The sequence below is a fragment of the Heterocephalus glaber genome, unplaced genomic scaffold (assembly GCF_053883595.1).
Source record: "Heterocephalus glaber isolate CG9 unplaced genomic scaffold, H.glaber_assembly_v1.0 deba00001594, whole genome shotgun sequence".
Lineage (NCBI taxonomy): Eukaryota > Metazoa > Chordata > Mammalia > Rodentia > Bathyergidae > Heterocephalus > Heterocephalus glaber.
In genome coordinates this window covers 15,662,501-15,688,536 of record NW_028258369.1, presented here as the reverse complement: position 1 = coordinate 15,688,536, position 26,036 = coordinate 15,662,501, and the positions used below count along the sequence as shown (strand labels likewise).

General features: G+C 35.1%; 1 protein-coding gene across 2 annotated transcripts in view; it reads right to left on the bottom strand.

Annotated features, from left to right (window-relative positions):
- Positions 1-314: 314 nt before the first annotated feature.
- The window catches only part of Fancb (FA complementation group B), a 40,417-nt gene continuing 14,695 nt past the window's right edge, over positions 315-26,036 (bottom strand). The window contains exons 5-9 of one of the 2 annotated variants that reach the window (XM_004874860.3): positions 24,849-24,977; positions 22,808-22,974; positions 17,675-18,105; positions 17,322-17,559; positions 315-16,814 (exon numbers count right to left, since the gene is read on the bottom strand). In XM_004874860.3, coding sequence (XP_004874917.1) covers positions 16,400-16,814; positions 17,322-17,559; positions 17,675-18,105; positions 22,808-22,974; positions 24,849-24,977 — 1,380 coding nt within the window. In that variant the 3' untranslated portion in view covers positions 315-16,399. The remainder of the gene's footprint in view (positions 16,815-17,321; positions 17,560-17,674; positions 18,106-22,807; positions 22,975-24,848; positions 24,978-26,036) is intronic. The other variant, XM_087193717.1, reaches the window with a different exon arrangement.

Genomic DNA, 26,036 nt, shown 5'->3' with positions numbered 1-26,036 from the left:
CTTACACTTAGAGCACTCTATCAATGTAATTTCTCCTAACAATACTGCCTCCAAACAGCTGGCAAGGTCATCTATGTAAAACAAAAACTTGGCCATGCTGAGGACATAAATTCTTTTAAAATTTCCAATCTATAACATTAATCCAATGACTATGTCCCTCTACGCACTTCCATAGTGTTACAAGAATAACAAAATTAAAGACAATATGATTTTTCTATGAAACCCCATTTATTCAATTAAAATGATCCATTTTCTATGATTTTGTTTCATATAGATATAGTCTTTGTTTCATGAAATGATAGTAGAGGTGTTACTTTTTAATGTTCTGGCCAGGCAAAACAGAAACTTGTGAACTCTATGCTGGTCTCCCAGATTTTAAAATTACACCCATCCACATGATTAAAGCCTGAAAACACTGACTACAGAATGAAGTATATGCTCTTTAATGTGATATGAAAATAACCTCTCTCCCCTCCCCCATCCAAGGTTGGCCTATAATTCTTAAAACTACATTTCAGGGCTAAGGGTTTGTGTCAGTGGTAGTGTGGTTAGCATTCTTAAGGTCCTGGGTTCGATCCTTAGCACAAGGTTAAAAAAAAATAGAACTTAACTTCATTCATTAATGTTTTCCTTAGAAACATTACACTAATATTAGTTTTGCACCTCTTATGTATAAAGCACTACACTATATGGGATAAAAAGATGATCAGGTCTAAAAATGGGCTCTGTCCAAAAGGAAAACTACTGAGGGTTATACATTTTGGAGTAACAGCTATGATTTCTATGAGTTTCAGCTATGGTGTTAACTATAGTGCCTATGTATAAATAGTTAGCTGTTAGATTATAATTATGATCACCAGAAAGTAGTAGTATGGTATACTATGAAACTGTATGCCAGGGGGCATCTTGACTTGGTCTTGGAGGCTCAGGGGTTTCTATGAGGAAATAAATTAAGAACTGAGATATGAAGGATGAATGGGCATAAAAATACATTAATGAGAAAACAAATGGTGAGAGAGCGCAGTATATATAGGCAATCAGAATAACACCTACAGAATTTGAGTGGAAAACGTAAAATGCTTGAAGAACTGGTGGGATGCCAGAACCAACAGGGGTGCGTAACAATCCTAGCTAGGCTCATGCAGTAGGCTACATGACACTTTATAATACATGCCACATATGGAATTTGATCTTTATTCCAAAAGTAATGGAAAGCCATTAAATGAACACTGAAACAATGGAAAGATAACAAATGGCTTTTCGGCAGATTTGTGCTTTGGCAAGTCAACTTGTGCCTGCCATTTGGAGAACAGGACTAAAAGCAAGAGTGAAAGCATGAAGTTAGTTGGAAAGCTGCTCAGACTGTCCAGGTAAGAAACCACAGTAGCATGACATAGAGGAAAACTTACTAAAATTAAAAGATATTTGGGAAGATATACTGACTACTAACAATGGTCTGATTATAGTCCCTGGAAACATTCTTTTCCTTATTTCAACATACCCTTGATTTTCTCATTTTTTAAAAAAAGAACTAATGTGATAGAAGCATTCAATGGGACTGTCCCATACCGCCTAAGAGAACAGTCATGTATGTACCACTGGTGGTACAGTCATGCATGGTACCAAGCCAGCAGGAATGTAACATGATCAAATCAGAGCCATCCAGCAGCAAGACATACAAATTACGGCCCCATCAAACATGTGAAACAACAGAAATTTATTGTTTCACCATTCTGGAGGCTAAAGTCCAAAATCAAAGTGCTGGCAGGTCTAGACTCCATCTGAAATCTATAGGGGAATCCTTCCTTGCCTCTTCCTAGCTTCTGGTGATTTTTCAGGAAATCTTTGGCATTACCTGGCTTCTAGCCGTGTAACTCCAATCCTTCCCTGTTGTCACACGGTATTCTCCCAGTGTGTTTCCATATTCATTTGACTTTCTTATATGGAATGTGGTCATTGGATTAGAGGCCCACTCTACTAGTGTGACCTCATCCCAACCATGTCTACTCAGACCCTATTTCCAAACATCATATTCTGAAGTACTGAGAATTAGCATCACAACATATACAATTCAACCCATAAATAAATGCCTACCTAAAAAATCTAAGTAGTAGTAGACAGTAAAATGTGAAGTCTAGGCCTAAACCAACCAATACTGGTAATCCAATGTACAAAGGCATTAGTTTAGGAATAAACATGTGACTGACTGTGAGGTGGTAAGACACAAGCAAAGATTTTCCTCTAGAAAAAGAGGTTCCTCTAGGCACAGTGGTACATGTCTGTAATCCAAGCTACTAGGAAGTCTGAGGCAGGAGAAACACAAGCTTGAGGCCAGCCAGGGTACCTTAGTAAGATCTTGTCTCAGAATTTAAAAAAATAAAAAGGGCTCAGATGTAGCTCAGGACTCCCTAAATTCAATCCCCAGTATTGGAAAAAAAAATTCCTCATTCTTCAGTAAACTGTCTTTTTCTCTTTCTTGTCATTCTAAGGCTTGTAGCTGCACAATTCCAATCCTTTCCCTTGCTTTCACAGCATTTTGCCTGTGTCTCCTCTATATTCATGTGACCATAGAATGGTGTGCAGGCATGTATCCTGAAAGGGTTGCAGCCCCTCTGCACCATGTGGGGAGCCAACCTTAGAATGAATTTGAAAACATCCTTGAGATCTTGCTGAGTTGCTGAATCAAAATGACTGAAGCCTGAACATCGCCCATCTGTTACAATAACCATTATGTTTCCTTCATATGTAAAGTTGGTTTTTTTTTCTTAAATTCTTTCATTGGTACATTTTCGGTATACAAAACATTTACATTTCTCATTGGAAACTTGTAACTTTACATGAATACATGTAAATTTGTTTTGAGTTGGGTTTTCTTTCAGTGTCAGTCCTAATAGGCACTGTACAATCATCATCTTCCCATTATTTTTGTGTTCAGAGCAATTTTCCATTTCACAAATTAAAGAAAATATACCCTTCCATGATTATTAATATAAGGCACAGAAGATAACCTAAATGGTAAAGTGTCAAAGAGAAGAAAGGCTAAGCTTATATATATTTGGTTTTTCTTTCATCATAACACTGGAATACAGATAATAGAGGACAATACTTTTGTGCAAAATTTTTATCAATGAATGTACAACAAAGATGGATTACTTTGTGTTCATTAAGAAGACAAATCAGAATACAAGTCAGATACAAACCTTGTTTACATTCAGAAGACAATCAGAATAATCTGAGGCATTTGGTAAAACACCGATTAACAAGCCACACTCCCAGTTTCTGATTTAGAAAGTCTGGAGTAGGGCCCACAAATTTGCATTTCTAATATGACTCCAGATACTGATGATGATGCTCCTTCTGCAACCACACTTTGAGGACCACTGATGTAAAGAACCAAAGTTGTCTGAATTGGAAACTCAAAGGTTACAGAAGGACTCTCAAAAGCCAAATAATTTATCACCTCACACCCATTAGGATGGCCACTATCAAAAAAAAAATAACAAGTGTTGAGGAGGATGCAGAAAAATTGGAATTCATTTGTAATGTTGGTGGGAATGTAAAATGGTGTACTCATTAAAAAAAAAACAGTACAGAGGTTCCTTAAAGAATTAAAAAATAGAATTACTATATGATTTAGCAATCTTGCTTCTTGGTATAAATCCTAAAGAGTTGAAAGCAAGACTTCCAAGAGGTATTTATACCTACATGTTCACTACAGCATTATGCACAGTAGCAAAGAACTAGATGCAATCTAAATTATAGTCTACCTACAGATGAATATCAATAAAACATGGTATACATGCACAATGGAATATCAGGCAGCTTTAAAAAGAAGGAAATTCTGTCACATGCTAAAACATGAATGAGGACAGTAAACAAAGTGAAATAAGCCAGGCACAAAAGGACAAATACTATATGATTCCACTATGAAGCATCCAAAGTAGTCAAAATCATAGAAACATAAAGTAGGAAGACGGTTATCAAGGGCTGATGGTGGGGAGACGGGGAGGGGGGGACACTAATGTTTAATGGGTTAGAATTTCAGTTTCACAAGATGAAAAAGTTCTAGTGATCTGCTCCACAACATTGAATATACATAACACTGTACAATGAACTGTACACAAAATATGGTTAAGAGGCCAAATTTAATATGATTTATTTTATCACAAAATAAGGCAAAAAGATTCAGATAATCAAAGAAGTTAATTGCTTTATTGTAGATGGATATATTATTTTAATTTTTTTGTGTGTGGTGTGGAGGATTGACCCCATTGTTTCATGAATGCTAGGCAAGCACTCTACTACTGAGCTACATCCACAGCCCAATTTTAATTTTCAGAACAAATTTTATTTCTAAAAGATTTGAATATACTGTAGTTATTTTATAGGTTCAATAATATAATAAAACCAAATACTTCTACAGGGGCTGGGAGTATACCTCAGTAGTAGAGTGCATGTTTAATATGCATGAAGCGCTAGATTCAATGCCCGGCACCAAAAACCAAAGAAAGAAAGATTTCAAAAGCATGATTTTTATATGTTAGAACCCTTTATGCTGTTCAAAGTGCTTTGGTTTGAACCTTTCTTTGTGTACACATTTCTCTCTGAGATTCTCTCTGTATCATGGGATAAAACATCATTATAATACAGTACTGCATTAATCTCTACCACCAACTTGAGTATCTTTAGCTTTTACCAGCCTGCTTAAAAATCCTCCTAGCCAAAATTAAGACATCTTCCCTCAGATGGTGTCCCCATTGGATACAGTGCCTTTTAAAGATGTTCCTGTGGAACCCCAGGAATTCTGTATTACCTCAATATAGCATACATCTCTGTGCCACTGTCCTGCCATTAAGACTGTAAGCACTTTAAAAGCCAAGGTTATTTATCTTCTATCTCCAGCACATAGATGTACACAACGTATACAATGAAACTCAAAAAGAAAAACTACACACACAAAACTGAAAAAGAGATATCTGTATCTCCTTCCATTTCATATTCCACTGACATTTTCTGAAATGTAGTGTTTTTACATAACCATATCATTTGGAATGATTAGACAAACTAAAGGGTGAAAAACAAAAAGGGAATTCCATCTCCTTTTCTTCTCAAATGATACAGTACTCATATAAAATAAAGATGTAGGCAGAGGGTATCACAATCCCCAACTTGAAACTATACTACAAAGCTACTGTGATAAAAACAGCATGGTACTGACAAAGAAACAGACCCGAGGATCAGTGGAATAGATTAGAGGATGCAGAAACAACTCCAGACATACTCAGCTACCTCATCTTTGACAAAGGAGCCAACCACCATCATTAGAGGAAAGATAGCCTATTTAATAAATGATGATGGAAAAACTGGATTTCAATCTGCCAAAGATTAAAACTAGACCCATATCTATCACCATGCACTAAACTAAGATTGAAGTGGATTAAAGATCTAAATACTAAAACAGAAACACTAAACTTGCTGGAAGATAAGTTAGGTAGAACTCTTGAAAACACAGGCATAGAAAAAGACTTTATGAACAAAACTTCAGTAGCACAGGACCTAGCACAAAGAATCAACACCTGGGATCTCACCTTATTAAAAAGCTTCTGCACTGCAAGAAAAATCACCAACAGAGCTAAAAGACAACCTATAATGTGGGAAAGAATTTTTAGCAGCTGTTCCTCAGACAAAGGACTACTATCTAAAATGTATAAAGAACTGAAAAAAATCAGACCCCCAAATTCAAAGACCCGATTCAAAAATGGGCATCTGAAATGAACAGACATTTCTCAGACAAAGAAGTAAAAGCAGCAAATAAACATGAAAAAATGTTCAATATCACTAGTCATTCGAGAGATACAAATGAAAACAATGTGGAGATTCCACCTCACCTCAGAAAGAATGGCTGCTATCAAGAAATCAACCAATAACAAATGTTGGCGGGGGTGTGGGGAGAAAGGAACCCTTCTCCATTGTTGGTGGGAGTGCAGACTGGTGCAACCATTGCGGGAATCAGTATGGAGATACCTCAATGAACTAGGACTAGAGGTCCCATTTGATCCAGCTATTCCCCTGCTGGTTATCTTCCCAAAAGAATTAAAAGAATCATACCACAGTGATATATGTGCACCCATGTTTATAGCGGCACAGTTTGCAATAGCTAAAGCTTGGAAACAGCCCAAGTGCCCAACTGGAAACTAGACAAAGAAGATGTGGTTTTTTTAATAATATGGAGTACTACTCAGCCATAAAGAATGAGATACTAGAGACATTTATAGCTAAATGGATGCATATTGAGGCCATACTCTTAAGTGAAATAAATAGGACACACATGTGTAAATAACGAATAGTTCCTCTGGTGTGAGAAATTCAAAGTGTAAATAAGGATTAAAATGATTAAAACGAATAATTGATAATTTGAAATAGAAAGAAAAGGTCCAAAGGGGTAGGGTAAGTGGGAGGGGAAGGGGAAAGCAAAGAAGGCAAAGGAAAAATTATGAGAAAAAGAAAAAATGGAAACAAAGTCTATGTAAATAGGGAAGGATGGAGGGGGTGAAGGGAGCACAGAGAATGAGGAAAAAAATAAGAAGCAAGATACATCATGTACAGCTACAAGCACCCAATGATAAATGTCAATGTATTGTATACCTCAAATGTACCAATAAAAGAATTTAAGCAAAAATAAAATAAAACAAAGATGTATATTTTCTAGGCTAGACAGCTCACAATCTTTCCTGGAATTCCAAGTCTTCTACCATACGGGTACAAACAAACACTTTAGCAAATGGCAAGACCTCCATGTGTCTCAAAGGGATGCTATTTAATAGAGAACTGATGCTTTCATTTAAGAAATCCCCAAATATGAACCAGCAATGGTAATATGATAACTGGAAAATGACAGTTCTAATAAAGATAACTAAAAGGAAATAGGGAACTAATAAACAGGCAGATACAGTTAGAGGTAAGCAGTCGAGATAAAACTCAGTTGAGGCCATCACCCAACTATTAAAAATGTGACCATTAAAAGATTTAGGATAACATGGCCCACATTTTTGATGATATTTCAATTATATTAAAAGACGTATACTTTTAAGGAATTATGTATTTCTTAAACACCTTTATAAATTATAAATGCATTTTGTAATTATAAAACAGTCTTGGGCGGGGGATTTAGCTCAGTGGTTTCGCTGCCTGCTGTGCAAGCGCAAGGACCCGAGTTCGATTCCCGGTACCAAAAAAAAAACAAAAAACTGTCTTGACCTGACAATATTTTATACAAACTGACTTTCTTTGTTTGTTGAGACAGTTCAGGCTCACTATGCAGTTCAGGCTGGCCTTGGACTCACTAGTAACCTAAGCTGGCCTCAAACTCACAGTGATTCTCCTGCCTAAGCCTCCTGAGTGCTGAGATTACAGATATGTGCTACCATGCCCAGTTACAAACCAACTTTATAAGCAGAATAGCATAGTGTAGAAAGAGCAAAGGTCCTGGAACTGAACTGGAGGATTTAAACCTTGGTTCTGTTCCTCATCACTGTGCGACCTTGGTTATGCTATTTAACCTGCCTGGATCTCAGTTTGCTTATTTGTGAATAAGAGTTAGATAATATATCACACACCTCAGAACTTTGACTATGGAAATGTTCTGCATTACACTGACCAAATGCTAGCCACTAGCTAAATGTGGCCATTGCACACATGAAATATGGCCAGAACAAGGAAGGACTTAAATTTTTAAATTTTATTGTATCTCATCTAATTTAAATAGCCTCATATGGCTACTACGTGAAAAGCAAAGTTTTACAGAATTGTAAAGATCATATGGGAAATGTCTGGCACACATCATGCCACATCATAGAAAACTGGTAAGTAAGTATAGGTTACAGTTTTCTTCAACACTTTTCATAAGTCTTGCAGAATATTCTTTTTCCTCCTATTTAGTTTCCCTGGCTAATTCTTTTTCCTCCCAGGTGTCACTGCTTTTAGGAAACACTCAACCAGTTTGCACGCCAAGTCTCACCTTCCCTTTGTGGGCCCAATATACTTGTACTGCATTTAGTTTTTCTTCTTTCTGAAGATTTTGCTGACTATAATAAATTCGATCCTGGCTCCCTTCAGGGTCTATGTCCACCCATACACAAACTCACACCAATGTTCTTACTACTTTTATCAGAATCTATTAAGTGTTAGAGTATATTAATTTCCATTTGGGATAACGTGTAAAGGGATTTTATTATTACAGTTGACATAACCAACTTCATCATTCTAAACCTTAAAACATCTCATCAGAATCAGATACAGAATGAAAACATTACAATCACCTTGTTATTATGATGGAGTTAGAATGAAGTGAGAGGATTATTTTTCACTCCCAGTGTATATTTTTCAAGTTTGAAAAGGCTGTAAGCTCTAAATTGATAATCTGTATATTTCTTGATATCGCAACACTGCTATATTTTCCAGTCTAATGCCATCAAATCAGGTTTTTTGTAGCATAAATACACCTACAAAAATATAAATTGATAAATACTTCTTTCTCTTCCTACTGGAGAGGATATAGCAGAAAATGTAAGAACACTTGTCAAAAGAAATGAGAATTGAAAAGTCTGAATTCCTCACATATCTAAGAAACACACTAGACAGTATGTTCCTTACATTTATAATTTTGTATTCTGAAACGGGAAATATTGAGAAATAGTTTAAATGATCTGATATATACTATCCCAATGAGGAAAGCATAAGAAATCAACTAGCCTGGTGTTATACCAGAGAGACACTAAGAAGTACAGGAAAGATCAGTAATAATAAAAAATTAAAGCTTTTATTTCGGGTATATACTGCTACAGAGTATGTCGTAAATGGCCACTGCTCAGAAATAATGGTATACATAGGGGCAGAGGGTCAGTGGTTTTTTATTATTCTTTTTTTAAAGGTGCAACCATCTTGTTCCTGTACTGAACTGCTTCTGTCCTGTACCTCACGTGCTTTCAGGTAAAAAAGATTTTAGCTCCAAGTAACAGAAATCTTGGTTTCTGTTACAAGGCATTTTTTTCTGAAGTAATCAGCAATCAAGGGAAAAAGAGGGATTAGGTTTCATTTACAGGCACAACAAAAATGTTGCAGTTCAAGGTCAAATTCATTCTAAGGCTTAATTTCCTTGTGATTGTAACTCTCAACTTTTTAAACAGGGGCGACCTACTTCCAACAGGACACAGAGTCGGCCTCTTTCTCAACAAAGAACCAGTCCTTTGCTTCAGTCTGATTAGGCTCAATGGAGTGGTCTTATGCCATCTCCAGACCAGTGCCCAGGAAATCTCTTACCTCAATTGGCTTAGAATGGTCAAGACTAGCCTTGAGACTAGGGATGGGATCCACCTCTCCAATCATAGGAACTGTAGGAAAGACATTTCCTGATCAAACCAAGAGTTCTGTGGTGAACAAAAGGAGGAAATAGACATGGAAGAGGTAATCAGCAGAGTGTACCATACTTCTAACTCCTGAATGACCTAAATATTTTGACCAATTACTAAAGATGTGCTTTACTGGCCACAACACCACTTATACTTTGGCATAAGTGGCTGCTACTGTGGGGAAATGGATAATTAAAGATTAACTTTAGGATGGTAACGAACCTTCTGGCTGAACCCAGGGTTGTGATGTCAACCCACAGTTATACCTATTGGTACCTGTGTCCAGCACAGCTGCTCCTAGGTGTAGCACAGCAAAAAGCTAAACAGTGAGAACACTGTAGGTATCTGATTTACGGCCCTTATGAAAATTCAGAATCTGAATAGGACCTGGAACTGTCTGAATAAAAAGGCAAGACAGGATTACTGAAATAAGGGCCTAAAAAGTGACCAAACTATTAGCATTCAAGAATATTCATCACCATAGGATTTCATAGCATAGAGCTATTTTGTTGAGGCATCAAGTAATTCAAGTATAGTAAGTCCCCAATTTATGAACAAGTTCCATTCCAGGAGAATGTTTATAAGTCAGATTCATTCATAATCCTACAAAGTGAGTCTTACACAGTACACCTATGAATCTTATACAGTACACTTGTGAAAGTTCACAACTGGAAGGTTTCTAAGTGGGAGACTTACTGTAATAGATACAGACAACCCAAAACCAGAAAACAAAACTTTGAAGAATTCAATTAAGTATACTGTTTATGTGCAGCATTCTTTCCATTGCACCACTCTGAAGCTTAAAGTTCTGCAGGCAATAGGGTAATCCAAGAAAGAGCTTTCACTTCCAAATTCTGAGAACACAAAGTAACATTTTTGCAATTTAGAGGACTAGGAAGAAAAAGGACTATCAATATCTGGTATCACCCAAGAGGGAGGGAAGGAATAAAGCAGGGAAGAAGGAAGGACGGAAGGAAACAATGCTACAGAGATCACAGGTTTCTAGTTCAATTGTTTGTCTTTATTGAGGACAGCAGGTGGAGACGTAAGTTACTGGTATCTTTACTTTTCCAAGATTGGGACAAAACACTCAATAGTATAAAGAGATGTTATCAGGACAATAAATGATTCACTAGTATATTATTAGAGCTCTTAAAGCATTTGCTGCTTTTGAAATAATTTGTAACAAGGATATAGAATCAAGTTGTTTTCGCATCCTCTTAATTTGGCTTACCAATTTTTCATGTTGAGGACAACACTAACAAGTATACTTCATGGGTTGCTGTGAAGAACTAACCATAAATATGTACACAAATGTGTGTGTTCGGGTGTGTTTCAAGATTGTTTGGCATACTGCTGACAGCCAGTAAATGTTACATTTCTTGCTCCTTCACCAAACCTAGTCACTGGCCTGAACAATGTCACATCTAAACTGGCTTAAACATACTCCTCAGTTAAGGGGTCAGGAGCCAACAGATAGTTACTTATCTGAAAACTGTAGAGTTCTCTGTTCTCAAATAATACAGCATTGTGGATTTGGAATAGGCCTGATTAGTACTTGGATGAGAAAGACTGTTCTTAAAGGCAACTTCAGATTTGTGACTAGCGTAGCAGTAGTGAGTGGAATTTGAGTGTAGAAAGTAGGATAAATAGGCTGGAGTATAAAACTCACTTGCAAAGAAGTTATTTGGCATATATAGATTAATGCCTTTTGGTTTTATTTATAAATAAAAAGGTAATACACTAATTTTTGTATCCTAACTTCCTTACAGATCAACTATTAAAATTAAACGCTGTTTATGCTTTTGACAGCCTACATTTTACAATTTAGTTCCTATGCTTTATATTTAGCCATTCTTTCTGAACATGTCACGGGAAGTTTCAAAAGAGAGCACATGACATATACAGTTCTCACATTTCCACAATTAATCCTAAATTTATTCCATTTCTATTTGCAGAAAGTCTGAAATATTTTCCATTGTCATTTCATAGAGATAGAGTTGTAGAGTTCTATCTCAGTCAGCAATGGATTGCCAGAAAAAAAAGTAGATTATATGGGCGACCATGAAAACAAAGACAAGAAACAACCTCTATTGTCTAAAAATCACTTGTATCATCAGATCATTAGGTAAAGGGCTTCTAAGGCATAGAGGGAATTAGCACTTAAACACCTGCAGGCATGAGGTGCCACTCTTTATAATCATCATTATTTCTTCCAACTGAGATGGAAACTTCCATCTCAAGGATTGTAGAGTAAAAAGAGCCAGGAACTTTCCTTTGTTTGAGACATGATCTCACTATGTAGCCCAGGCTGGCCTTGAACTTTTGTGCTCCTCCTACTTCAGCCTCCCAAGGGCAAGAATTACAGCTGTGTGTCACTACATCTGGCCAGGAACATTCCTTTTTGTTCACATCCTTTTGTGTCTTTTTTCCCTTCCCCTAACTCACTTTTGTTAGTCTAGAATTCTTATTTTTCAAAAGAAAAAAGACTAGGTTGAATTTTCAACCCTCTGCAAAGTCTCACTTGATCACTTTTAAAGCACTTCTTAATGGAAGTGAATTTTTACTTATTTTTAAATTTCTCAGTCTCTAAGAAGCATCATATTCTTTAAGTCATTTCTATTAGAATTTTATATTTTAGCTTTGCCTAGAGTTAGAATTTCAAATAGCTTAAAAGTATTTTTCAATTTTATTTTTAATAGTTGCCTGTAAAATACTTAGCCTTTTGAAAGAGATGTGCTTTTCAGAAAAATGCCCTCAAATTGTTACAATGCTATAGACTTTGGCAGCTCCAGAGCAGCTCTCCAGTGAAATTGAAATTAATCAGAGTTTCAAAAACTGTTCTCACTCACTCTTCCATTTAACTTTCCAGAAGAGTGATATGAATAGAAACTTGGGAATCAGACAATCTTGATTAATTTTTCCAGTTGAAGTTGTTTTTCATATACTAAGTTTTACTAAGGAGAATTTCAGAAAAGGATCGATTTTTTTAAGAGGTAGACCAAAATACTCTTATATCATTTCTGATTTCATTTAAGTGGTAGATCGAAGACAGGCTTTCTTAGCCCCTGCCTTACTGCTGGCTTTTGGGTTGGATAATGCTTTTTTGCGGCAGAGGGGAGGGGGCTGTCCTGCATATTGTAGGAGGTTTAACAGCAGCCCTGGCCTCCTCTAACCGCTAGATGCCTATACTAGTCTTTCCCACCCCTACAGGGTAGAGGAGGCTGGGAATGCTGGTTGGTTTCCTACTATGCACAGGACAACCCTCCACAACAATGCATTACCCAGCCCAAAATATCACCAATATAGGTTATTTGTTTCTTGTCTTGGTTTTACTGTCATATAACATGCTACCACACGTCTGACAACCAAAACCTGTCTCCAGACATAGTCAAATGTTCTTTGGAGCAGAGAATGGGAGCAGAGTATGGCAAAATGGCCCCACCTGAGAAGCTCTGCCCAAGAGGGAATATTTTCTCTATCATTAAAACTAAAGAGTCTACAAGAAGCCTGAACCTTTATTCTTCTAAAGGAGGTACACAACGAGTGGAACCAAAACTTTGTGGTAGTGAAAACATGTTTTACAATATAATCACACAGGGGAGAGAAGCTCAGCCGGTCCCAGCTCCCAGAAGGAAGCTCCCACGCTGCCATCCCAAGCTCCTAGGGCAGAGGAGGGGAGCTGTGTGGGCGCAGAAGCACCCCCCATCCCGTGGAAATGAGAAGACACATAAACAAGTCTCAAAAACAGATTTCTGGATCACCTACAGCAACCCCAAAGGGAAACAAGATGGAACAATCCAATACTCAACCACCTGGACTCTCTGAACTGGCAACAAAAGAGGATCTGGGAAAAATGAAATCAGAAATAATTACTCAGATAACAGCAAAGATTTTGCTCATGGTGCAAGACATGATTAATAAATCTAGAGAAGACACAGATAAAAAAATAGAGGATCTGAGGAACATGATGGAATCCTAACATAGGAAACAAATGGAATCCATAAAACAGATACAGATTTCCAAGAGATTAAAAACTCCATCGAAAGTCTGTGCAGCAGAATGAACCAATGTGAGGACAGAATTTCACATACAGAAGGTAAGATTGCAGTTAGTGAGCAGGAAAAGAAAAATTGCTTTAAAATTGTAAGGGAACATGAGAAATCAATCCAGCAGCTGCTACACGATGTAAAGAAGAATAACATAAGACTGATTGGAGTCAATGAAGAAAGAGGAGAGAGTGCAGATGACATTAAAAAAACTGTTCACAGAAGTGATGGCAGAAAACTTCCCAAGCAGGGGAAAAGAACTTGACATACAGATAAGTGAGGCACATAGGACTCCAGCTAGCCTTGATCAAAAAAAATCTACACATAGGCATATAATAGTTAGGATTCCAGAAATCCAACAGAAGAATAAAATTCTACAAGCAGTGAGAGAAAAGAAACAAATCACATACAAAGGAAAGCCCATCAGAATCACAGCAGACTTCTCAATGCAAACCCTCAAGGCAAGAAGAGCTTGGAGTGATATATCTCAGGCCCTAAAAGAAAACAGCCTCCAACCCAGACTGATGTACCCTGCAAAACTATCTTTCAAAATTGATGGAGAAATAAGATACTTTCATGATAAAGAGCATCTCAGGAACTTCATGAATACCAAACCGGCACTCCAAACAATTTTAGACAATACCCTAGGAAAGGACAATGAGGATCACAACCCCAGAAAACCCAGCAGAATGAATCCATTGGGCGTGATAAATTAAATACAAAGGGGGAGAATCCAACAAAAAGAAAAAGTTATGACAAGGCTTTGAAAACTTTGAACTTCATCTCCCTAATGAGTGTATAATTCAATCTTATTATTGTACTGATTAGTATTTTTCTGATTCTAGAGTTGCACACCATTCCTTGTGCTATACTGGCTATTTATCATCCATCTTCTTACGTCTACATTTTAATTGGGTTGTCTATTAATGAGCTCTAAGAATTCTTTATATATTCTGGTCATAGGTTACATGCATTGGAAATATGGTCTGTTTAAGGACTACTTTTCATTTTAATGATGTCATTTAAAGTTCTAAATTTTGATGGAATCCCATTTATCAATTTTTTTCTTTTATACATCATGCTTTTGTATCCTAGGTAGTTCTTGCCTACCCTGAATTCATAAATATTTTCCCTTATAATTTCTTCTTAAAGTCTTATACTTTTAGGCTTTCTTATTTAGGTTCATAGATTCCTTCAAGTTATTTTCATGTATGGAAAAAAAGAGTTGAGGTTAATTTTTTATATACGGATACCAGGTGTTCTAGTGCCGTTTGCTGAAGACACTATCTCTTCCTCAGCTCTTGAATTGAGTTTATATTCTATAAAATGCTAATGTTAAATAATCTTTCAAAACTCAGTGAACCATATATTTGTGGTTCTATTTCTAGATTCTGTTTTATTCCAATGATCTATATGTCTTTCCTTACACCAACACTGCCTTGATTACTGTAGCTTTAGAAGAAGTCTTAAAATTAGGTACTGAATGTCTTCCAACACTGTTTTTGTTTTTGTTTTTAACTTTTCTAGGTCCTTTGTACTCCTACAAAGCTTTTAAATTTCAATATCCAATTCTTCATTTATAGCAAGTATACACAGACCTGAATTTTTATATATACCTTGTGTTTTCTAATCCTGCTAAATTCAAATACAAGTTCTAGGGGCTCCTAGAGATTTCTCAGTATTTTCTCTGTAGATCATCATTTCATCTACATATAAAGATTTTACTTCTACCTTGCCAATCCTATCCTAATTGTGTCATTTTATTGCCAGACTATTTTGGTTTGGGTCTATGTTTCAAAGTTCAATGGACAGATGAAGAGCAAGCATATCTGCCCTTGTTACCCATCTTAGGGAGAAAGCATTGTATCTTCTCCATTCATATAAGGCATTCTCACTGGAAGTATGGAGTACATGTCTTTGATCTGTTGAGAAGGTTCTGTTCTACTTCTAGTCTCCTGGTAGCTTTTACCATGAACAGCTGTAGAATTTAGTCCAATATTTTTCTGCAACTACTGCCAGGATCATATGGCTTTTTCCTTTCCTCTGTTAAAATGATGACTTTTGGGGGTGGATCTTCCAATCCTGAACCAATACTGCCATCCCTATAATAAAACCACTTTCTACATCCTGCCAGATCTGACTTCTAATACTTTGTTTTGTTAAACAAATTTCTATCTATGTTCATACTTTTTTTCTTCTATTATCTTCATCTAGTTTTAATATTAGTACAATGTTGATTTCCTGAAATGAAGGGAGAAGTGTTCCTTCTTTTTTCTGCTTTAAATGTCTGATATAATTTACCAGTTACAATGTATATGAGCCTGTCGTTGTATCGTAGGTCAGTTTTCAAGCTAGGAATATACTTTCTTTAATAGGTGCTATTCCATTTTTATATTTCCTCCAGAGTTTGTTTCATTAATTTGTCTTCCAGGATACTTCTTAGAAGTTGTCAAATTTATTTCAAAAAAGATTTTTGTAATCTGCTTTTGATATCCTTTTAAATTCTGTATAATCTGCGGTAATGTCATCTAAATTTTGATATTGTAATTTAAAAAATGTATAACTGATATTGTGTAACAGGAAGAAAAGGTCTAAAAGACCAGGGGAATTGGAAGGGGTAGGGGAAGGAAAAAAATATGAAAAGAGGAAACAAAATGGAAACAAGGTCTTTGCAAATAGGGAAGGGTGCAGGGGGTGAAGGGAGGGCAAGGGAAGGGGAAAAAATAAGAACCAAGATACTCAGGTAAAGGTACAAGATCCCAATGATGAATGTAACTGTTTTATACCGAAAATGTACTACTAAACTTAATGGGAAAAAAATATATATAATCACATAGGGGCTGGGGATTAAGCTCAGTAGCACCATGCCTGCCTCGCAAGCATGAGGTCCTGAGTCCGATCCCCAGTACCAAAAAAAGAAATATAATCACATGTACATTGTAATTATAAACTGGTCAGTTTTTGTGCAACAAGGTCTGATTTCAACTGAATCTCAGCTAATTTCAAAGTCATCTCTCTATAAAGGGCTCCACTCACTTTTAGGTTCATTCCTAACAGTCTCTCCTTTTCTGTCTGAACTTCTCTTCTATACAGATGGATTTTCTCTGTTTTATCTGATGAAGTAGTCACAGCACTACTGTTTCCTTTGCTTGCTTCAGAGCTCTGAATAAAGTTGCTTTGAACCTTAGCTAAGGCAGAAAAAGACAGAGAACCGAAGGTAACCAGTTCCTTCTCTAAAGTCAGTGCCAAACGTTCAGCTGGGATATCCTCACTTCCTAATTTTAGATTTTTGAAGAAACAGTTTATAGGAAGAACTCTGATGAGATTATGAAGGCACTGGAACAAAACTGTTTGATTCCTGAAATAAAAGACCAAACATAATATTACAAAATCAAAATAGCACAAAGCAGTCATATACAACATACTATAGTAATCAATATTCAATTATAAACACTATAATTAGCAGAATAAAATGCATGTGCTATTGATAACATTCAGAATGTAGCAATAAATACATGCCTCCTATACTAATGGGGTAAATATTATGTTACCTGCTGATTAAATCTCTTTTGCTGCAAAATAAGATTACTATTATATATTTTTTAAAATTTCGCTATGAAGAAGAGGTAAAAGGAAATCCTAAAATAATTACTAGGCTCTAAGAAAAAGCCAAACTCAAACATAAAATGAAAGTAGAGTTGGTCAGTTTCTAATTGATGCCACACCTGTCCACTCATGCTGTACCAGACCATGGGTGTCCCACCACAGCACGGAACTTTACATGGGAATCACGCTTGGCCCATGCATTCACCACACTCAAACATAACTAACTTCTCTGGATTGATTACAATGTGATGTGGATTACCTGGAATAGATTGTTAAAATTCCTTCAAATAGTCTTCTTTGTTTCCATCTGAAGAGTGTCCCAAAGAAATTACCTGGCCTTTTACAAAAGCACATTTCTGGAAATTCTTTGATTACTTCACCTTTCATGTGTTCTATGAGCCACACCATCATTGAATTTAGGACATATCCAGGTGATGTGATTTGAAAACAAGATTTGTGCAATACTGCAAGATATGCAAATAGATCTTCCGTGTGTTCTGTAAGATAAACATGTTACAAATTCTACCATTAAACTCTGTCCATTATAAAATAAACAGTCCTTAAAATTTAGATCGAATAAATATATGATTAAAAAGCATCAACAAAAATTACCTATTGGTTTGTTCTCTGGAAATGTCAGTAGATAATTCCCACTTGAAAGATCTTCTAAACTTAAAAAAAGTCTGCCACACGGAATATAATGATCTTCAGGATGGTTACCATTTTTTCTTTCCCTAAGTTGTAGCAGCACAAAGCAACAAAATTTATTGGATGCTAAAAGCGGTGAAAGAGATGTTACACCAGTAATTATCTGAACACACTCTTTCTTAGATGGCTGTTCACAAACAAAGCTTTCTTCTTCCTTTCTATCAGAGATCAACTTGATCTTTTTTGCCTTTGATCCCACTTCATGTGGTATCAAGTATGGTGCTGGGAAAGAATCTGTATTCAAACTAATCACCCTATTTTGACACTTAATAAGCTGAAAACTGGAGCTAAAGTCTTGATCCATTAACAGTGATAAAGTCACAGCATTCAGGGACCTGTAAAAAAATATAGTTGGTTTATTTTAAAAGCTCATTTTAAAAAATCAATAGATGATTAATTGCCATATAGACAACAACAATAATTTTTGTTCTCTCCTTTCCTAAGAAACATCATTTCAAATGTAAACTATATCAAAGAGTTAAAGTCAAATTATTAAAGCTCCTGTAATAGTACTTCTCTTAAAATAGGCAGGCAAAAGCATGGAAAATATGCTAGACTTTTGGAAAATAATTTTTTAAGAAAAAAGAATGATAAAATAATACCTAGATTTTTTTTTTTTAGGTATTTCCCCCACCGTCTTTTTAAAGAAAAACTTTGCTCATTTTTCAACACTTTGTTTTGGTAATATTTAGAATGAAAATGGCTCAAAGTAAAAATTGTATTTTTGTACTCCCCTAAATGACTTGAATAAAATCTGCTTTTTAATATAGAATACTGTTTACCCTTCAGCATGTTCCCAGATTTACATTTCTAATAATTTACAAATATGATACATTAGTATCATGACGTTAGTATCAAATTATGATACATTTGCTTATTTTACTACATTCCAACACTGCCAACATTATCAACTTAAAAGAGACGAGAAACATGACACGACCAAAGAGAGGACTTGATTTTTTAAATTTTCTTTCATTTTATTTTTTCAGACAGTGTTTCACTATGTAAGTCCTTAACTCACTATGTAGCCCAGGCTGGCCTCGAACTCATAGAATCCTCCTACCCCAGCCTCCCAAGTGCTGGGATTACTTTAGCACATAGGTATTTCACTACATATCTAATGGATTATACTAAGGATTTAAAATGAAACCTTAATTTGTCATAATCATATTGTTGGTATTGTTATTTTATAAATATTGCATATATATTATGGAATGAAGCAAATGAGTAATTATGCTGGTGCCACTTTTTGAAAATTGTGATTGTCCACCAGGGGGATAGGGGACACACATGCAAGATTAGTAGTGATAAGTAAAGACTCTGAAGTCCTTAGTTTGAACTAGAAATATCAGCATAGATTTATGCTGTGTTTTATCACTAAAACAACAACAACAAAAAAACCACCCAACCGAACAAACAAAAAACATATTTTCTACCTCTGTTCACTAAAAAGGCATAGAAAAATCAATCCACTAAGGAGCAACTGAGCAACACTGAGATCCAAACTCCAGTCTCTAGATGACAAACTACACTTGAGAGTGTAACTAAGTAACTGATGAGAAGAAATTTTCTCTTGATAGTATTCTCGCTAATAAACAAAGAAGCAATAATACAACTAGAGTATCATCATGTTGCAAATACTAATAAAACAATAGAACTAAGAAATGATCATCAAGAGATGCTAATATCACAAAATGAAAATAATCCGTCTTCCTATGCCTACAGGTGGAAGAAAGCAACACTATCTAGTAAGTATTCTCTCAAAACTTCAAGCACTAATCTGATTCAGGCTCTAGATCTTAACTACTAACTTAGAGGAAATAAAGGAGACAGAGAAATACATGAAGCAATGCCACAGGATGAAATCAGCAAAATTGTCTACAGAACTTCACAGGGCAAACTCCTTGGTTTCTTCAGAACACACAATTACAAGAGAAACACACACACACACACACACAAACTTGAAAAGGGTATTTATAGAATACAAGGGACTTAGAGATATCAGTCAAGTCCAATTTATAGTCTTTATGTGGTTACTGAGTTGACAAACTACTTTAAAATTGAGACAAGTAGGAGATTTGAACATTTACTGGATGAATTACTATTAATTCCTAGGAGTGATTATATACATTTTAAGTTATTTTTTAAATATATACACTGGAATACTTATGAATCAAATATGATGCCACCGATTGCTTCAAAATAATGTGCAGAGTGGGAGTGAGGAGTGAATGGAGGTAGAGATGAAACAAGATTACCAACAAGTTTATAATTACTGGAGATCGGTGATAGGCAGATAGGGTTCACCAGAGTATTCTCTCAGTATGTTTGAAATCTTCTATATACAAAAACATTTTAAAAGTGCAGTCATACCTTTGTACTAGACTGTTTTGAAACTCATTGAATTTGGTACTCGATGTTTTTGACACAAAAATTCTGTCATTGGTTTGGTACTTGACCTGCAAGCTATGACTCATCAATGTCAATACTGCCTCATGACTCTCTACCCTTCCCAGACAAAACAATTTGTTTAGTAGTTGTCATTTTTGGTACTCATTGTGCCTCCTGGAACCAATTAACGACAAGTACCAAGGTACCAACACAATTATATTTAGTATATTAAAGAAATAAAAAAGAAATGGAAAATGAGACAGTAAAAACCAGGCAGATATGAAAAAGAACAAACAGAACTTAAGATAAATGTTAATGATAATAAAAAATGAGAAAGTCAAAGAGTAGATTAAATAACTGAAGAGAAAACTAAAGATAAAATTAGTGAACGGAATATCTATCCATCAGAAGAAACTACCTGGATTTACACAGAGAGATGAACAGAAAATAATAGGAAAGAGAAGAGATATAAAGTATAAAATGAGCAATCATGGTATTCCTTCAGTAAACAAATCAGGAAATTTCAATGTCCGAAGAGATAATATTAAAGAATTTCTTGAATTGGCAGAAAAAAAAAATCGATTTTCAGGGCCAGGAAGTTCAACACCTAATGGCGAATCAAAGAAATCTGTTTCTAGTAACATTATAATGAAATAGTTAGAAAAAGAGTAACAGAAAAAGTCCCAAGTAGAAGAAAATAATAAACATCGAAATTAATAAAACAGGAAACATACAATTGAAGATCAATATAACAATTACTTGAAAAGATTAGTAAGATAAATTTTTGATAAAATTAGTCAAGAAAAAGAGATGTATGTTTGAAATGAAAAACAACTGGCAATTTCTGACAATACAGTTGATAAATCCCTGAGTCTCCTAAGAACAATTTATATTAATAAATTACTGGAAAATATTAGCAAAGTACACTTAAGAATAAAACCAGAATAATCCCATAACTCTCAAAAATTAAATCAGAAGTTAAAATTTATCTCATAAAAACATCCAGGTTTCTGCTAAGTACAACCAAATATTAAAGCACAGATAATTCTAAATTCATACAAACTATTCCAGAGAACAGAAAAAAAAGGAAATAATTCTCAAAAAGGAAAATAAGCTTCAATTCATTTATATAGTAGTATAAATTGGGTGTGGTGATATACTCATATAGTCCAACACTCAGGAAGCTGAGGCAGGAGGAACACTTGAGCCCAAGAGTTTCAGGCCAACCTGGATACCAGAGCAAGACCCCAACTCAAAAAGATAAACAAAGTTGTTTAGCCTTGATACTAAAACCTAGTAAGTATCATTTAGGAAAATTTTAAGCTAACTTCACTCAGGAACATACACGCAAATATTCTTGACCAAACATTATTAAACCAAATTCATCAATGCACCAAAATGATATCATGAATTTGGATTTATCTTAATAATGCAAGACTGGAATTACAACAGAAAACTGGTTAATATACCTCACCACATTAAAGAAAAGAGACAAAATATTCATACAATCAACTAGCCTAAAACACCTTAGGAATTCACTGAAACAAAAGAATGAATCGATATCTCAAAGCCACTAGATAAGTAGTCTGGATTCCATACTTTGTTACGCTGCTCAAATATACTGCCATTGTCTCTCCAACTATTACAAGGCACTACCTGGTCTGTCTGTCTCTGTCTCTCTGTCTCTCTCTGTTCACATAGTTGTGATTCAAATGTAGCACTGTAAGACCTATATTTAGTCTGTTTTGGCTAAAGAACTCTTTGCTAGACTGCAGACAACACAAACATTACTTTTTTACCCATGATTTTCAAAGCCCAAAAAAGAATATCCTCTATGATCAGAGAGACATCGTTACTTAACTTAATTTGCACCAACTTAATGCTAGTCAATAGCCTCTAAATGTTCCTCATACTTCTAAATGTTTTGATAGAAAGTTTTGTGTGTTGCTTAATTATCTCTACCATGAGACTACAGCAACCTGATTTTGTAAAGGTTACCCTTTTCATACTACTAACTCAATGCATTGTGTAAAAGAGATACTTCCACAGTAGGACTGGCTGAGAGTAGGCATTAGGCACATATGGCTTTGGACCACTAGAAATGTGCCGTCTGCATTGCAATGTGTTAGATATACAAAATACCGAAATTTTTAAATTTTGTATGGAAAAAATCTAAACTACAGTACTTCATTAACATTTTTTAATCAATTACATGTTGAAATATTTTTGATATATTGGGTTAAATAAAACATATTATGGCCAGGTGTGGTGGTGCACTCCTATAATCCCAGCACTCAGGAGGCTGACGCAGGAGCAGGAGGATCGCTGCAAGTTTGAGACCAGCCTGGGCAACATAGTGAGTTCAAGGCCAGTCTGAACTACACTGTGAGACCCTGTCTCAAAAAAACATATATCATTAAAATTAATTCCACCTGCTTCTATTTACATTTTTTTAATGTGGCTACTAGTTCATTTAAAAACACAAGTGGCTTGCATTAATTTCTATTGGCCAGCACCGGTCTAGAGTAGTGATGGTAAACCTATGGCACACATGCCACAGTGGGCTGTTTGTATCATTGAAAGCTCTAAAAGGTTCGCCATCACTGGTCTAGAGTATCAGTATAGCAGTATCATGTCAAAACTTACAGCTTCAAAGAAGATGTGATTTTCACGCCAACAACTAAGCTATCATCCATCACACGATACCAGATCTTCTCTACTAGCTGTTCTGAATCCTGAAAATTTTCTGGTAACTTATCATCAGAGGTATGGATACTATTTTCTTCTTTACCACAAAAAGGAACAAGAAAATCCTAATAGAAAAAATATGTTTAACAACTGATTACAAAAAAAATGTACCAAATATACCAAAACTAAAGTAATGTAAATCAGCTTTTGGTCAAGTCTTATTGCTTAAACATTTAAAAATACATTATAATATGCCATATTATTGATTATACATAACTTAGTAAATGAAATTTATAAAATACACATTAACTATCTACTCAGAATAAGAAGCACACCATGACTGGAACAAGATGAGTTAACCAACAGTGAGGCAGTGGGAATAAAAACCTGGAGTCTATTTTTAAAAAGTCAGACAGTATACAGTATATCCCAAGTATACTGAAAATAATCCAATCTGTATTTTATCAGTGACTTGCCCTATCCCTAGGACTATAAAATTCATATCAACAAAACTGATTAAATTTATCTTTGGACTGTTTATACATTATTGGTAAAATTTTATTCTTAAAATCCAGGCCACATTCAGTCATTTCCACACCATACAGATTTATAGTAAAAATAGAAATAGTAGTAGTGGGAGTAGAGGCAATGATAATAATATGTACTATTTCTTGAATGTTTATGTCATCCACTGTCCTAAATCCATTCATGTCTTCATTCCAACCCTCACAATAACCTTAGTATCCTAGGTTGCCTGCATTATCACCCACCTTTCCAGATATGCACAATGAGGGAGGTCAAGTAACACACCAAGTTCACACAGCTAGCAAGTGGCAGAGTTGCGTTTGAATTGAAGCAGACTGGTTTCACGGACCACGCTCTTACTTAACCATTACTCTCCACTGTCTCTTTATGTGGTAATTACTCCAAAAAGATATGGGCACTTACACAACAGTGGATTAACACAGTCTTAGTACTCTGAAGCTTCTGCCAGTAGCTGTGGGATGGGATACAAGCTAAATCTGAAACCTGACAAAGCTATTACTACCTGCCAGGGTCTTTCTTTTATTAACAATGCAAAGGGCTAAAAATAGGGCCTTGCACATAGTGGCTTCAATAGATTAATTTCTGAACAGTCCTTTCCTTTTTTAATATTAGCAAAATCACTGAGGTGCTATGGGAAGGGAAAAGGGAGACTGATTGGCCAATTTAGAGCAAGTCAGAACTAAGCACTAAAGGGACTTGAGAGAAAAAAATGTTAAGTTTCTCTATGTTAGGCTTTTCTTGATTTATTCGTAACATTTCTATGCTGCTCCTTCTCTGTATATAATTAATATGCATCAATACGATTTTTTATGATAGCTGAACGTTTTTGCTAACTTTACAATTTACTGTACTGGCATGACTAAGGTGCCTAAATAGATTCTTATCATGGCCAATCACAAGAAAAAAAGAATGAAATTATAAAATGTAGATAAAAGGGCTAAGAAAACAACAATGTGGAGACATTCACTAGAGGAATAAATATCCTTAGAAATGAAAAATTCAGCTGGCTAAAAGAACAATTATCAAACACTAATACCAAAATTATAGCATCACCAATACGAGGTTAAATGATGCTCAGTATATTCTATTTACAAACCCAAGAAATATACAATTTGGGAATAATTTCTATCCAAACCATACAAATAAAAAAGTTCAATAGCTAAATCCTTTTTAAACAAAAGAACTTATTCTCCAAAGTTCTTTAAAACCAAGTTTTAATTTAATTAAGATTTAATGTCCTATAAAATTATATGAAAATTGGTGCAATATTGGCTCCTTAATCAAATATTTTTCAAAGCCATAAAAGACTACCACTATAGTCCCTGCCACTTTTCTTTTTGATCCACTGAGGAACAATTTCTAATACATTCCAAGAGCCAAATTTAAATAACTCTTCACAGCTTGTAGAATTTCAACTCATAAAGTAATAAAATGGCCACATGATTAATTTTACCTCCACTGCATTTGATGTACTATTATCTTTTCCTTGAATTAAATTTATTAACGCTTTCCAAGATTTTGAAAGAATTTTTTCCTTAAGCAAGAGATCCTGCTGTAATTCTTGAATAGAAACCAAACCAATCTGTAAAGTAGAAAGAAAAATAGTTGCTGGAAACATTAATTTCAACTGAAATCAGACATACCATTAATTCAGGAAGTACTCCAAATGTGTTTTCCAATTCATTTGCTACAGAAAAACAGAGAATATTTCTCAAAGCACAATTGCTTTATTGATAGATTTTAAGTCTCTCTAATCACAAACAAATTGTATTTTTTTTTCTTTCAAAGGAAAACATAGCAAATAACTGCAATACAGAGTTTAAGCATCAAAATAATTAGGTATCACTATGAATAAAAATCTAGGCCTAGCAATATTCTCTCCTTCACACACACAAAACATTGTTCTTGTTGAAATAATTTCTGCTTCAAATGCAAAGCATCCACACAAGACATCATCATGAATAGAAATGACACTTTGAATTTCACATTTGAAATCCTCTGTTCATATAATCTTTATAGCAAAAACGTCAAGATAACATAACAGCCCCCAACATGTTACAAGTTTACTTTTCATATAACAGCCCCCAACCTGTTACAAGTTTATTTTTGTGCTAATAAGCTCAGTGTTAGGGTAAACTCTACTTTAAAAAATACTGAAAAGTACAGTACTGAAAAAAAAAACCCAGAAATTTAGCTCTGAATAGGGCATAGAGCAATGTATTCCTCTTATTATCCCAGATAAATAGATTTCAGCACTAAGGATGAAACATTCGTGGAATATATTTTGCTACTGAAAATTTAAAGAGTTGTGTCACTGAACTGATAGAAGTTGTTTCATTTCAGATGGATATTTGAGGCTGTTTAAGTGTTAATCTAGCTTTTAATAAAACATGTTTTTCTATATTTAAAAACAAAATGCATTCCTTTTTTATATTCCTTTCTTTTAAATTAAATTTTAAGGCAGGCAAATTTGTTTTCATCAAGGAATAGAAGGTGGAGTGTGAAGACTAAATTATTTCTGTATCTTACCTTATTGTACAAAGCATGTAAAGTGTATACCTATATTTTCAAACTTCTCATGTCGACCTAGTTCTCTGGACTCTACATCTTTCACATTCCAATACTCATTTGTTCAGTCATT